The sequence below is a fragment of the Juglans regia genome, chromosome 2 (genome assembly GCF_001411555.2).
Source record: "Juglans regia cultivar Chandler chromosome 2, Walnut 2.0, whole genome shotgun sequence".
In the NCBI taxonomy this organism is placed as follows: domain Eukaryota; kingdom Viridiplantae; phylum Streptophyta; class Magnoliopsida; order Fagales; family Juglandaceae; genus Juglans; species Juglans regia.
In genome coordinates, this window is record NC_049902.1 from 30,381,942 (window position 1) to 30,395,735 (window position 13,794).

At 37.6% G+C, this 13,794-nt stretch overlaps 1 protein-coding gene across 1 annotated transcript; it reads left to right on the forward strand.

The window, feature by feature from the left end:
• Window positions 1–340: 340 nt before the first annotated feature.
• On the forward strand, window positions 341–12,604 carry LOC118343789 (E4 SUMO-protein ligase PIAL2-like). The gene is made up of 12 exons (XM_035687948.1): window positions 341–604; window positions 4,837–4,909; window positions 7,149–7,214; window positions 8,608–8,673; window positions 8,744–8,826; window positions 9,665–9,716; window positions 9,804–9,875; window positions 11,772–11,839; window positions 11,926–11,974; window positions 12,084–12,168; window positions 12,262–12,363; window positions 12,525–12,604. The coding sequence occupies exons 1-12, from the start codon at window positions 405–407 to the stop codon at window positions 12,596–12,598; spliced, it is 990 nt and encodes a 329-aa protein (XP_035543841.1). The 5' UTR covers window positions 341–404; the 3' UTR covers window positions 12,599–12,604.
• Window positions 12,605–13,794: the final 1,190 nt, after the last annotated feature.

Genomic DNA, 13,794 nt, shown 5'->3' on the forward strand with positions numbered 1-13,794 from the left:
ATAATTTAAATAAAAAATAATAATTTTTTAGATAATTGATCTAAACAAGAGCAAGATGGATGGCATCTTTGACCTCGCCTCTCGTATCGCGGCAGGCCTCATGGTGCCCGGCGGGATACGAGAAAGGGCCCTCATCCCACGTCATGCACTTATTTTTTAATAAAAAAATCTTAAATTTTTTAATATAAAATATAAAATAATATTTATAATCATAAATATCGCATTTAAATATATATATATATATATAAAATTTACGTGAATTGTTTTTTTAATAATTTATCTCACTCTTTGAGAAAAAATAAAATTGCACGCACTCCAAATTACTCGTATAAAATTCCCACCAACTTCGTAATTGCGAAAAAAGGTCCTAACAAAAAGCGAGATAGAGCGAGCGAGGCGATTGAATGGCCGGAACTACGTTGAGACCGTCGCTGGCGCCGGGCGGGTTGGCTGGGACGAATATAGGGCCGGGTCGCCCACCGTCTCCCTCTTCTGTCAACTCTTACCGAGTTTCCGCTGTGGTCGAGCGATTGACCGGGCACGCCCTACTCGGAAATCGTAGCGACACCATTGAATTCTTCAAACTATGCTTATCTCTCGCCAGGTTCGTACCGCACGTACTTTTTTTTGGTACGTGTATTTAAAGCGAGATATTCCCTGTTTGGGAATTTTTTTGTTTTATTAGTGCTCCCGAGGCCAGAGGCTTTTTCCCCTATTTCTGAACATGGATTTGCTCTTGGAATCTCATTTTAGCTTTTTGTCGATGGTTTTTTGGGAATCCGGTTTTCAAATGTCTATTTTGTTTAAGCTGGTTTTGGTTGCGGATAAATTATACTTTTTGGTGAATTAGGATATGTTTGTTTATTTTTCGTTTTTCATTTTTCTTAGAAACATAATGGAGGACTGATTCTTTTTGCCTTATAGCTTTTATGGATGATTTTTTTAAATAAGGACTATTGATGGTGTTTGTTTGCACGAAGTTGATGATTGATTCACACTTGAATGGTTGGGTGTGGGAGTGTAAAATTAAAAACTTCTAACCAACTTAGTTGTTATAACTATTTAAGCAGTGGTTTCAGGACCTTGTCTCATTCCCGTATGTACATGGCGTGGGTGTGTTGGGTAGAGGTGGGCCGTGGGGGTTGAATTTTGGGTAGCTGTGAGTAAATGCCATGATCAGTTTTTCATGATAGTAAGAGTGTTATGCTTCGTGGGGTGGAAAATACCAAAGGGTGACATGGTGGTCTTGGGGCAAGCCGTATAAATTAGACGTTTTGAGTTCGAAACTCCACATTCTCACTCTTAGGGCCATCGAACTTGGAGAATTTCCAACAAGGTGCACTTGTTGGAAACTTCTTTGCCAAGGGCATGTGCACCCCTTGGATTAGTTGGGACTTTGTCCCGGGCACCTAGTGCCAATAAAAAAAAGCTTCATGGGGTGGAAGGGTTGTGAAATTAAGGGGTTTGAATATTTTTTTTATAAAATTTTTAGGTTGTAGTTTCGAATTCTTGCTGTCTACTTGGGTTTTCAATGGGCATATACTTCCACTTAGTTAATTGATTGAAGATCTTCACTCTGATATCATCAAGTGGTTTGGGGGTTGGTAGGGGTGATAATATGTGACACAACCCGTGAACCTAACACGAATATGACATGAAATTAGCGTGTAACACCCCTTCCTGTAGGTTAAGAATGTTACGTATATTTATAACATAATGCCCGGTAAAGAGATTCAGTCTCTTAAAATACCTCATCTATTGGATCATAAAACTAATATAGTATGACAGTCTTTCATAACATAAAAGCTGAGAAATAAAAGAAATGACATGAGCTAGTTCTATGTGATACCAACACTGCTTAAATGTCTAAATCATACACTAAGTCTCTGGTAATTTATTCTACTCCTGGCACTCCTGCTCTATATCCACGAAATCATCATTTGGGATATTAAAACATAAAAACAGAAAAACAAACAAATGAGTCGAAGACTCAGTAATAGCACATAATACTATAAACTTAACTTAGTTTAACATTAGGCTTAATTTTGAAAACTTACATATATCGTCACACATTCACATAACATATATATCATTCATTAGTAACATAAGCGGAATCATACATAATCATGGCACATGAACGCGAATGCACAAATGATTGACTCCATGCATTTCCTAACAATCATACATGACTTGTTCATCTTTTCTTTCACTTATTTAATGCCGTCATTACATGTGTGCATTGGTCCAATTGTCGTTGACGGTATATAACATATCATAACATAGGGTAAACCATGCTTGGGTCCGTGACACTGTATAACTTATCATAACATGTAGTGAAACATGCTTGGGTCCGTGTTATCACATAACATATGGTGAATCACGTTTGAGTCTGCGGCATCACATAACATAACCTGTGGTGAAGCATGCTTGGGTCCGTGTCACCTCAAAACATCATATCTTTCATGTGGTGGACCATGCTTGAATCCGTGGCTTGCACATCCACCCATAATTTAAGGCCAATCTTAAAGCTTGCTTGTCATTCATGTGTTTTCTTATTAACTTTCATAATGCATGTGAACATGTCTGACTTCATGAAATTACATGGCATGACATACTCTTGTGCATGACATTACATTGAACATGCATATTAACATGAGTCTTACACAACATATCATAACATAGGCATGGCATACCGTGATCTAACCGTTATATGAACATTTCATGGCATAAATGTGATTCTTATAACATCTCATCCATCTAACAACAATCCATATCAGCATAGCATACATAGGCTCATTTACAAGCATATCAACAGCATATCATAACATAGGCATGTAACATGATCTAAACATTAGATGAACATTACACGGCATACATGTGATTTTCATAACATCTCATCCATCTAATAACAATCCATATCAGCATAGCATACATAGGCTCATGCATCTCACGTTGCATAAGCCTATGTATGCTATGCTAATATGGATTGTTGCATAAGCCATATCAGCAAAGCATACATAGGCTAATGCATCTCACGTTGTATAAGACACGTAAAATTTCATAAGATTAAGTGTAAGATAAGCTCAGAACAGTTAATAAGATGACTATTAGACGTATGGTACCAATGCGATTTATGGGTGGACGTGCAAGTTATGAACGTAAGCGTGGTCCACCATAATATGCTAGAATATTACCAACGGCTTCCTTTGATGCCGCAGGATGTAGGGCCTGTGCACAACCTTACACATAGGGTTAAAGTGTGTGGACCAATATGATAAGTAAGATAAGTCATGCATGTCATAGTATACCTATGAACAATCATAATTGTAAGTTCTCAGCATGAAATTTTTTATGAAAAATCTTATATTAAATATGCTTACGTTATGATGGGTTTCTTATTGAGCTATCGACTCATTTTAGTTGTTTTATGTTTTTAAACCACTTAAGGTTAGAATATTTATGAAAGTAGAGCTGCAGAATGAGACTTGGTCTAGGGATGCGTGACAATGACCTAGATCATGTACACAAATGTTAAGTTATGATTTTATAGCATAGACTTCGAGACATTTTAATAAATGCTTCTGCACACTTTCTTTTATAATTTCAGTATTTTTAATAAAGAATGATTGTATTATGAGAAATCTTTGTACTTGACACTTTCTTTAAAATAAAAGAAAATATTTTTAAGTCAAGTTTAGTAGTAGCACTCCGGCTTCCTTTAGAATTTCTAAAAGTGATTTTATTCTTAAACCTGGAGAGCGGGGTATTGCATGGGTAGAATATCCACTCACCTGCCCGCCTAACCTATAAATAAAAAAATTGTAATTTCTAACCCTAATTTTCCTACCCTTCCACATCTCACCTCTCTCTATCTTATTCTTCTTCTCCTTGCCTCCCACTGCATTTCACACATCCCTATTCTCGTCTTCTCAATTCTCACCGCCCCTTTCTCGTCTTTCTCTTTTCTTTGTCTTCTTTTCCGTCTTCTTCGTCTCGTTTTTTTTCTTCTTCTCTTTGTTATTCATCTGCAAACGTCTTCCTCTGTCTTCTTCTTCTTCTTCTCATGGCCTCTGGTCTTTGAAGGTTTGGTCGCAAAGGATCTCTAGTCTTGAGCTAGAGAACTAGAGGGTTGCATAGAGATCTTCCTTGTTTGTGGCCAATGTTTGATTTTTTGTTGGATCCTTGGTTTTTTGGTTAGATCTGTCATTTTATTGTTTATATTAGTGCGATTTTTTGTTGGATTTGGTTTTGGATAATGGCATTTGTGTTTTGGATCTCATCTCCGTCTCTATCTCTCTCTCCGTCTCTGTCTCGGGTAGCCGGATGGCCTGTGGGCCAATCTTCCCTCCTTCCAATCGTGCATGGCCACCCGCCTGCATATAACGGTAATGGGTAGCGGGGACAAAAAGTGGCCCGCCCAGGTGGGTGTGGGGGCTGGGATGACTGGTTGCCCTTCCGCATAAGGCGGGTAGCAAGACTAGTGGTGCATGTATCTAACAATGTATGGTGTGCAATATTTTATTTAATTCTCGTTGACCGCCATATTGCATTTTTTTTACTTGGTAGGCCCCGACTTAATGGTCATTCTTCTTGTGAATGGTATGATTGTCATTATGAGGGCTTTTTCGTCGTTCTTGTTGAAACACGCGGGCATACTTGAGTATTGTGCTTTTTTATTTGTTTGTATCCTATTTTTTTTAATCCAACGAGGGATCGAGTTGGAGTCATCATTATTGTAATCATCATCATCATTTTTTTTGTTAATATTGCCATTATCGTTGTTGTTGTTATTGTTATCATTGTTTTACTTGACTATATTTACTTTGACATAAACAGAGGTATTGATTATGCAGTTGCAAACAATGAGGTTCCAAACAAAGCTCAAGATCTGCCTTTATTGTTGAAGCAGGTGATTTTTGTCTTATCATATGGATGTCTTATTCTTGATTTTCCACATATTTTACCTTTTTATGGTCCTTTGGAGGTGCATTAGGCCTTGGACTACGTAACCGGGTGGCAAATAAGAGGTATTGGTATTTGTGGAATGTAGCTAGGACTGGGTGGCGGGTCACTCAGACCCAGTTTGCCTGCCAAAACTGCTTGCTCTTTGGGAAATCTGCGGATAGGTATTTAAATAAGAACATGTATAGTGTCGAGGGCCTGTGCACCCTCGGGATTAGTCGGGACAGTGTTCTCGGACACCAGTGCCAAGAAAATAAATAAATAAATAAGAACATGTAAAGCGGGCAGGTGGCGGGTGGAATATGCCCCTGCTGGTAATAACTGCCCACCCATTATACATGTACGCATAAAAAATAAACTCTAAAATTTCTTTAGCTCTTCTTCATTTGCCCGCTTCTCCTTTTTTCTCTCTTTTGCTTCTCCTTATTTCTTTTTCTCCTTTCTTCTTCCCCATTTCTCAACCTCTCTCATTTTTTATCTATCCTCACCATGGTCCATGTGTGCAGGACCACACAATCTATACCCATGAGGCCATGACCATGAGCGCAAACCCATGGGCATGGGTGTGGGTCCAAAGGCATAGACCCACTCCGGGTGGCAAATAAGAGGTATTGGTATTTGTGGAATGTAGCTAGGACTGGGTGGCGGGTCACTCAGACCCAATTTGCCTGCCAAGACTGCTTGGTCTTTGGGAAATCTGCGGATAGGTATTTAAATAAGAACATGTATAGTGTCGAGGGCCTGTGCACCCCCGAGATTAGTCGGGATAGTGTTCCTGGACACCGGTGCCAAGAAAATAAATAAATAAATAAGAGCATGTATAGCGAGCGGGTGGAATATGCACCTGCTGGTAATAACTGCCCACCCATTATACATGTACGTATAAAAAATAAACCTTAAAATTTCTTCAGCTCTTCTTCATTTGCCCACTTCTCTTTTTTTTCTCTCTTTCGCTTCTCCTTATTTCTTTTTCTCCTTTCTTCTTCCCCATTTCTCAACCTCTCTTATTTTTTTCTATCCTCACCATGGTCCATGTGTGTAGGTCCACATATTGCATTTTTTTTACTTGGTAGGCCCCGACTTAATGGTCATTCTTCTTGTGAATGGTATGATTGTCATTATGAGGGTTTTTCATCGTTCTTGTTGAAACACGCGGGCATACTTGAGTATTGTGCTTTTTTATTTGTTTGTACCCTATTTTTTTTAATCCAATGAGGGATCGAGTTGGAGTCATTATTGTAATCATCATCATATGGTGCACATACACATGGCCATACCACTGCCATGGTCTGTGCTGTGGTCTTGAATATGAGACGGTCTTGAATATGAGACCTTTGACAAGAGCTATCTGAGACCTTTGATTGGATCTGTCTGAGATCTGTGATCAAATTTGAGACCTTTTGGATGGGTTTGATTTTTGTTTGAGGTTAAGTTTTGGTGTTGATGGGGGTTTGAGTTTTGTTGGGATTGAAGCTTATATTCAGCCAGAAGTGTTTGTAATATATGTAATGGTAGAGAAGATGCTCTATTGCCGAATTTACTCTCAAAGTCTCTGCTGTTGTTCACTATTAGTTTTGGGTAGGGGCCCCAGATGGTGGGCTGGGCAACATGGCTGTCCGTTCAATGGGTACTGGTGGGTGGTGGGGTGGGGGGAGGGTTGCCACCCTGCCCAGGGCGGGTAGCAGCCCAAAGTAGCATTGTTGTTTTTATGCATGCTATTTATCATATAAGGAGATTTATTTGAATTCTTGGTTGTTAAGCTGTTCTAGTTTAGAGTTTAGTATCTCCCTTTTACTTTGTTAAGAAGCACAGCTGCTGTAATATCTTGTCTGAAGAAAATGATGCCTCGAATATGGGAATGAGATTATATGGTTACCTAATGAGGTTTGCTCATACGATCTGCCCTTGTGTTTTAGGATACGTACTATGATTTGCTACTTGTGAATCTGCACCAGAATGAAAATAAAACTTAAGTTTTCTCCAGAGAAAGGAGCAAGCGAATCATTCTATTTATGCATATTTTTCGTGTCAGAATTGTGGACATTCAAAATCCATTCTGTAGTGTGAGATTTCGTGAGTTAGTGTTGTATTATTGTATATATGTCATATTTGGCCCAGTTGGATAATATTAAACCTTGCTTCGTAATGTGACGGCGTTCTATTATTTTTAATGTGATGGTGTGTAGGTGTGCCAGCGTAAAAAAGATAACTTCTTACAGGCAGCTATCATGGTGCTTATGCTCTCTGTGAAGGTATGAGTTAAATGCAGCTTTTCTTTTGATTAAATGCAGCTATTTGGATGTCCAGTCCCTCGCCTTGTTTGCATGTTAGAAACAGATTCAATTTTGGAATGGGTTCTGTGTACTGGGACAAGGCCCGTTTCCATCTTTAATAAAGTTTTATTTTTCTCATAAAAGTTGTTTGGAATGAGTTCCATCTTTATGAGGCATTTTTTACATTATTGCAAAAAGAAAAAAGCTAAAGACAGTTGATTTTGCGTACTCCTTGCGCTCGAATCCCACCTAGCATGTACAGAAAATAAAACGGGGCGTTTTATTCGAAACTGAGAAGTGGCGTTTTGGGGGCACTTTGAAACTGAGAAACAATTAGAAACTGAGAAGGGTGCTGCGCAGGATTTAGAAAAAACAAACGACCACTTATCTGCTGGCAGTCAGGAATTGTTAAGGATTTCTCCATATTACATGTGGGTGATCCATTTGGTCTGTTCTTAGACTTGCTCTGTTGAGCTGGAACATTGAAGTGACTTTCATGCTCATGATACTACATGAAAGAAATAAATCCACCATCCTGGGGCTGGTCTGGAAAAAAGCCTGCCAGCCCTCGTGCAACCATTTGTGGTGTCTTTGTAGTATGGCTTCTAAAACTGTTTGACAACTTTCCCTCAAAGCAATGCCCCGATAAATTACGTGAATCCTGGCTTATATGAGGGACCATATGACGATGGCAGTGGTAGATCTCATTTTGAATATTTACAGGAGAGACTTCAGAAAGTGTTGGAAACCTTGGAGTTAAAGGGTTGCGTTGGCCAAGATGTGATTGTGCAGGCCCTACTGGCACTGATGCATCTTCATCTTTGTTGACCACCATCAAATTCTTCCCCATCAGCTTGGGTGAGCATTAACAACGCTGCTTAGAGAGAGAGAGAGAGAGAGAGAGAGAGGAAAAATAGTTGCTGGGCATCTATCATCATTCTTCCCAGGATCTGATGTGAGTGGCGGTGAAGAGAGAGTAGCCGAACGCTGGGGGGGGGGTGGAGGAACGAGAAAGACACAGAGCCACCCACAATCACTGACAATGGGGAGTGCGTAAATCCAGAGACGGGGGGCAAAAATCTGACCTGCTGTGAGTGCTGTCTGTCGTCTTCTTCTCGTCTTCGTGTTTTCCAATTTTCTTTTTAATAAAACAAGCCACCACGTCAGCTGGGGTGTGCGAATTTGTGCGTGAGTTCAACTATATGTAGCGGGATTGTTGCAAAGATACACAGTTTTGGCTATTTGTATTTCTCCATTCTAATTTCTACCTTAAATATTTCTTGAGGAATGTCAAGTTAAATAGTATACTTCCAAATTTTTGTATGTTGTTGTGTACGATATATTATTAATGAACTTTGGTTTTTCATAGCAGAATGCATGTAAGATTGGGTGGTTTTCAGAAAAGGAGTCTGAAGAACTTATCATTCTTGCAAATGAGGTCTGCTATCAATTGTAGTATTTGCCTTTGTATGTTATGGCTATAGCTAATAATTCTCTCTGATTCTTAGATAGGTAGCAGCTTCTGCATTTTGGGAAATATTAACGCGGGACCTAGTAATTCTCCTTCCACTATAAAACAAATAATGGAGAGGTAGGAACATGTGCTTTGCACTGCAGAATTTCTTACTGTATCTTAAGGTGCAATCAAATTTTTCTGGCAACCGGTTATGTAATCTTTTGTTTTAAATAATTTTGCTGGATTTTCAGCTGAGGCCCCAAAGGTACAAAGTGTAATATATGGAGTTAGAAATTTGAACTTTACTAGGAATAGGTAGACTTTTCCTTCAAAGGATATCAGAGAAGGTACATATTCTGACTTGTTCAGTTAGCCTTTTATGTCTGAGCAATTAATGCCTTATATATATGCCGTTGTTCTTTGGCTCGTAGGGGGTATGTATAGGGATCTTGTCTAATTTGAATATATTTTTAATTCTTTATGATATCCATGCTGGTGCTAGTATGAATTTTTGTTTCAGATAATTATTATTTTTTATTGGCACCAGGTGTCTGGGACAAATTCCCAATTTTTTTAGATTATTTTAACAGGGTCTGACTACAGTGATGTGGGCTAATGCCCAAGTCAAACTTTAACTTGGTCAGGAAGGATATTACTGTAACTTTTGGTTTTATTCAAGTCACAGTATCATGCATATTACTGGGTTTTATACAGACTTAATTTTTATGTCATCTCGATAGATGTCACGGGGAAGTTTGAGTGAAGTTTTCAGGCAGCCAGGATTCAAAAATTGATTTCCTAGTTGGACCAATGGTGTATTTTAGAATGTCATGAAACAATAGGATATTGAGTCACTACTAGTTATAAATACACTCTTGTGGATTTTCATAAATTGATGATTAATGAATTCTCTCTCTCTCTTTCTCTCTCTCTCTCTCTCTCTCTCTCTCTCTCTGTGTGTGTGCGTGTGCAGGTTCTACCCACGAATGAGGATGGGGCAAATACTTGCTTCCCTTGAAGTCAAGGTAGGCCCTCCTCCTTTCCTCTAAAGCTGATTCTTTTCTATTCTTGAATTACATGCACATTTTAATTTATTTTTGTTTATCCTCTAGCCTGGATACGGGGCATATGTGATTGATTTCCAAATTTTAAAGACTACGGTACATTCTCCCGAAGAAAAAATTGTAAGCATCTTCTTGATTAATCTGGATTAGGTTACGATATGGGTTTTTCCCCTTCTTTAAAAAATTATGTAGCCAAGCTTCATATTCCACTTATGTAGTTGTGTGTGTATGTGCATTCCAGTACATATGTTAGTTGGGTGTACAATTTTGTGCTCAATCCATTTCAATATGTGGTATAATATTAGTTTTTTTTTTTAATTTTTTTTAATTTTTTTTATATAATAATAAAAATTTCAATAAAAGTGCAAAAGCCACAATTCAAGTACATAGGAAGTATACAAGGGAGACACCTATCTAGAAAGAGAAAAAGATACCAGAAAACTAGAAAAAGAAAGCCCATTAAAGTCTATAGAAGCTTTCTAAAGGAAGAGAATATACTACCTTTAAGTTTGCTAATATCCATTCATTGAAATTTAACTCAGTGGTTCGGGGCATTCATTTCTGATCCTAGTTTTGCATTGTTATTTTTTTTTCCTCTAGTAGTACCATGGCCTTATGGTATGTATGCCACGTGCTCGGGCCAAACAGAGTCGGTCACATTTTTGCCAATTTGCTCTTGCTAAGCAGCAAACCCATTGAATGCAAAGTTGCAAAGTTATGAGTTTGGACTTTTTCTCTTGGGGGCTTCCTATAGTAATACCATGATCTTATGACAAGTATGCCACTCCCCCGAGCCAAACGGAGCCGGTCACATTTTTGCCACTTTGCTTTTGCTAAGTAGCAAACCAATTGAATGCAAAGTTGTAAAGTTATGAGTTTGGACTTTTTCTCTTGGGGGCTTCCTATTGTAATACCATGGTCTTATGGCATGTATGCCACGCCCCCGAGCCAAACGGAGCCGGTCACATTTTTGCCACTTTGCTCTTGTTAAGTAGCAAACCAATTGAATGCAAAGTTGCAAAGTTATGAGTTTGGAGCAAGGCTAAAAAATCAGAATCGGGCGATTCAACAAATTGAATCGGGCAATTCATGACAATTTTGAATAAGATATTTCAATGTTGATAAAAAGTATTAAAATTCATATTTGATGCAATTCTAGCATTTTATATCATATATAAAAGAGTATAAAATATAAATTTATTGACTAGTGTAGATTTTGAATTACTATCGATGGAAGTGAAATTATTAGAGCAGCACAAAGATTGGAAGGTGGACCTCTTTTCTTCATTTAATGCTCTATTTATTTTGTTATGTTGAGACAGGTGAGAAAAGATAGAGCGTGTTGGGTCCTATTCAAGAGAGGGTGTTTGAAGTGAAATCATTTTATCATGTGTTGTTTCCCCTGGAAAGTTTTCACTTCCTATGGAAGAATATTGGACAGATTAGGGCCCCTTTAGAAATAACCTTTGCTTGGGTGAAGGCATTGTGCAAATTCTTATAATGGATGATATTAAGAACCTACAGGTTATTGTAAAAAAGTGGTGCTGTATATGTAAGAGGAATGGGGAAGCACTGGATCATTTGTTCTTGACATTGTGAAGTAGGTAGAATTTATGACGAGCTGGTTTTAGCCTTCTCGGGTTGGATTGGATCATTCCTTGACAAGTGGAGAATCTTTTCATGTGTTGGAGAGGACGTATATGTGGAAGGATAAGAATGATCGAAACTTCAAGGATTGTATGAAGGCTGTGGAAGAGTTCAAGGGATTTCTTTTTTAGAGCTCCTTTTCATTGGTTGGCTGCAAATTTATGTTTTCCCAGTTTTAGTCTTCTGAAACTTTTTTCTGTTATTATTTTTCTGGATAGGCGTATCTTTTATATGCTTCTTGTATACTTGGGTAGCTTCTTTTGTTCGTTAGTAAGATTATATTACTTATCGATAGGCATAATTTATTTTAATGAAAATCATTTCTAAAACCTCAATTTTTAATAATTGTACTTTATATTTTGCTTGTAGCGGTTATTTGTAGCACAGACAGATAGTATAGAGACATCTGCATGCATTATATGTCCTCCCCAAGTGAGGTATGATTTACTTATTTTTCCTTATTCTTTTAATATACTGGAATTATTTATCATTTTTCTGAAAACATCTCTATTAATGCCTGTAGCTTTCTTCTGAATGGAAAGGGAGTTGACCGAAGGACTACTGTTCTAATGGTTTGTGCAATTTCTCTTACTTTGTGGATAACTTTTTGTATATGATGGCGCTTAATGCTGGTTGTAGCCTAAGCTTGATCTGATATCTTTGTTTTTATATCATTTCTAGGACTCTGGACCACAGTTACCAACAAATGTGACTACAATGCTGAAATATGGAACAAATCTTCTTCAGGCTGTAGGCCAGTTTAATGGTAAGCTTGATCATGTGGCTTCAATGTTTTAAGCATCCTGATATGCTGTGTGATATTCATCCAGCTCTAATAGAAACTGTCATTATTGTTTAGGTCATTATATCATAGCTGTTGCCTTCGTAAGTGTGATGTCATCACCTGACACCCCAGTGCCACCTGATTATGTGCAACCTGCTGTAGCTTCAGTTGACCCAGGTATGCCTAAAAGGACTATAATGTAGAAATAGACATTTTACTCTGCTAATTTTGTGTATTTTATAGTTTCACACTATTTATTGATTTGCAATAAGTAGAACTTCCCTTACCATTATATTGATGTTTGATTGAAGAAACATCCTTTATTTTTTTAATATCAGATTCTGACATAATTGAAGGGCCATCACGGATATCACTTCGTTGTCCTATAAGGTATGCCATGGTTGTTGCTTAGGATTTTATGTTTTACTGCCTTTTGGAGCTCTTTATTTTAGGCCTCGTTTGGTTACATAGATTAGATTAGATGAGATGAGAAATTTGTGAATAGTAGTGAGATCATTTGTGAATAATAGTGAAATGGTCCGAGTTAAGATTTTTATGAGGTTTTGGAAAAGGAGAGAGAAAAAGTTGAAAAAAAAAATTATAAAGTTGAAAGAGTAATTTTTTAATATAATTTTTATTTTGGGATTTGAAAAAGCTGAATTGTTTTTTTGTTTTTTGTTTAAAAATTTGGAAAAGTTGTAATGATTAGGTATGATTAGATGAAAAAGTTGAAAAGTTGAAAATGAAAAATGTTTGTGTTTTAATGGTGTTTGGATGTTGAGATGAGATTAGATGGATTGATAGGTTTGTGAAACCAAACCAGGCCTTAGTCTAGTAAATTCCAGCCCAAACTTATTTTGGGTTCATGTGGCTTTAGGTTCCGGCAATGTCATCTTTGAAAGGATTTTAGTTTGGCTTTTATGGTCCTGTATAGCCTGGAAGGCAGGTCTGGCTGTAGAGCTTCAAAGTGTTGCTAAGTGTAGTGTATGGATGCTATAAACCTGCTGGGATGAGATTTTCAGCTGGTCTGGTCACATTCTTTTTTGACACTCATGAGTGAAATTGACACTTCGATATACTTATGCTCAACTCTAAAGCGAACAACACATTTTTTTATGTGACCATCCTGCTTAGAAAGATTTTTTAATCAAAACTTGTGAGGAACCAGCATTGCTAACCATGGACAGCAGGTATAGAAATTCCAAACTCATAAAAATTCAGTTTCCTTGTCATAAAATCATGTTTCATACATCAAATGATATGCGCACCACTATTAACACATTGGGGAGGAATAGATGACTAATTTGTCCACCTCTTTCTTTTGCCCAAAATCTGAGTTCTTGTACCCTTCTAGCTCTAGAATAGAAGCAATAATTTTTTTTTTAAGTAAAAAATTTTATTGATCCTCATAATTAGGCATAGCCCAACTACACAAGTAGTATACATGAGAGAAACATCTAATTCCAATCTACGAGCTAGTAAATGCAGCATACAAATCATTAAAGCTAACCCTCTCCAATACAATAGCCGTAGCCCAAAGTAACAATGCATGGAAAAATAAATCTCTAATCCCCCCCCCCCCCAAAAAAAAAAAAAAAAAAAAAAAAA

What these genes read in the sequence shown, in the direction of transcription:
- LOC118343789 (XM_035687948.1), top strand. Translation starts at nt 405, where the DNA reads ATGGCCGGAACTACGTTGAGACCGTCGCTGGCGCCGGGCGGGTTGGCT. An exon ending in CTATGCTTATCTCTCGCCAG is followed by an intron (nt 605 to 4,836) that starts GTTCGTACCGCA and finishes TGACATAAACAG; the next exon opens with AGGTATTGATTATGCAGTTG. An exon ending in ATAAAACAAATAATGGAGAG is followed by an intron (nt 8,827 to 9,664) that starts GTAGGAACATGT and finishes GTGCGTGTGCAG; the next exon opens with GTTCTACCCACGAATGAGGA.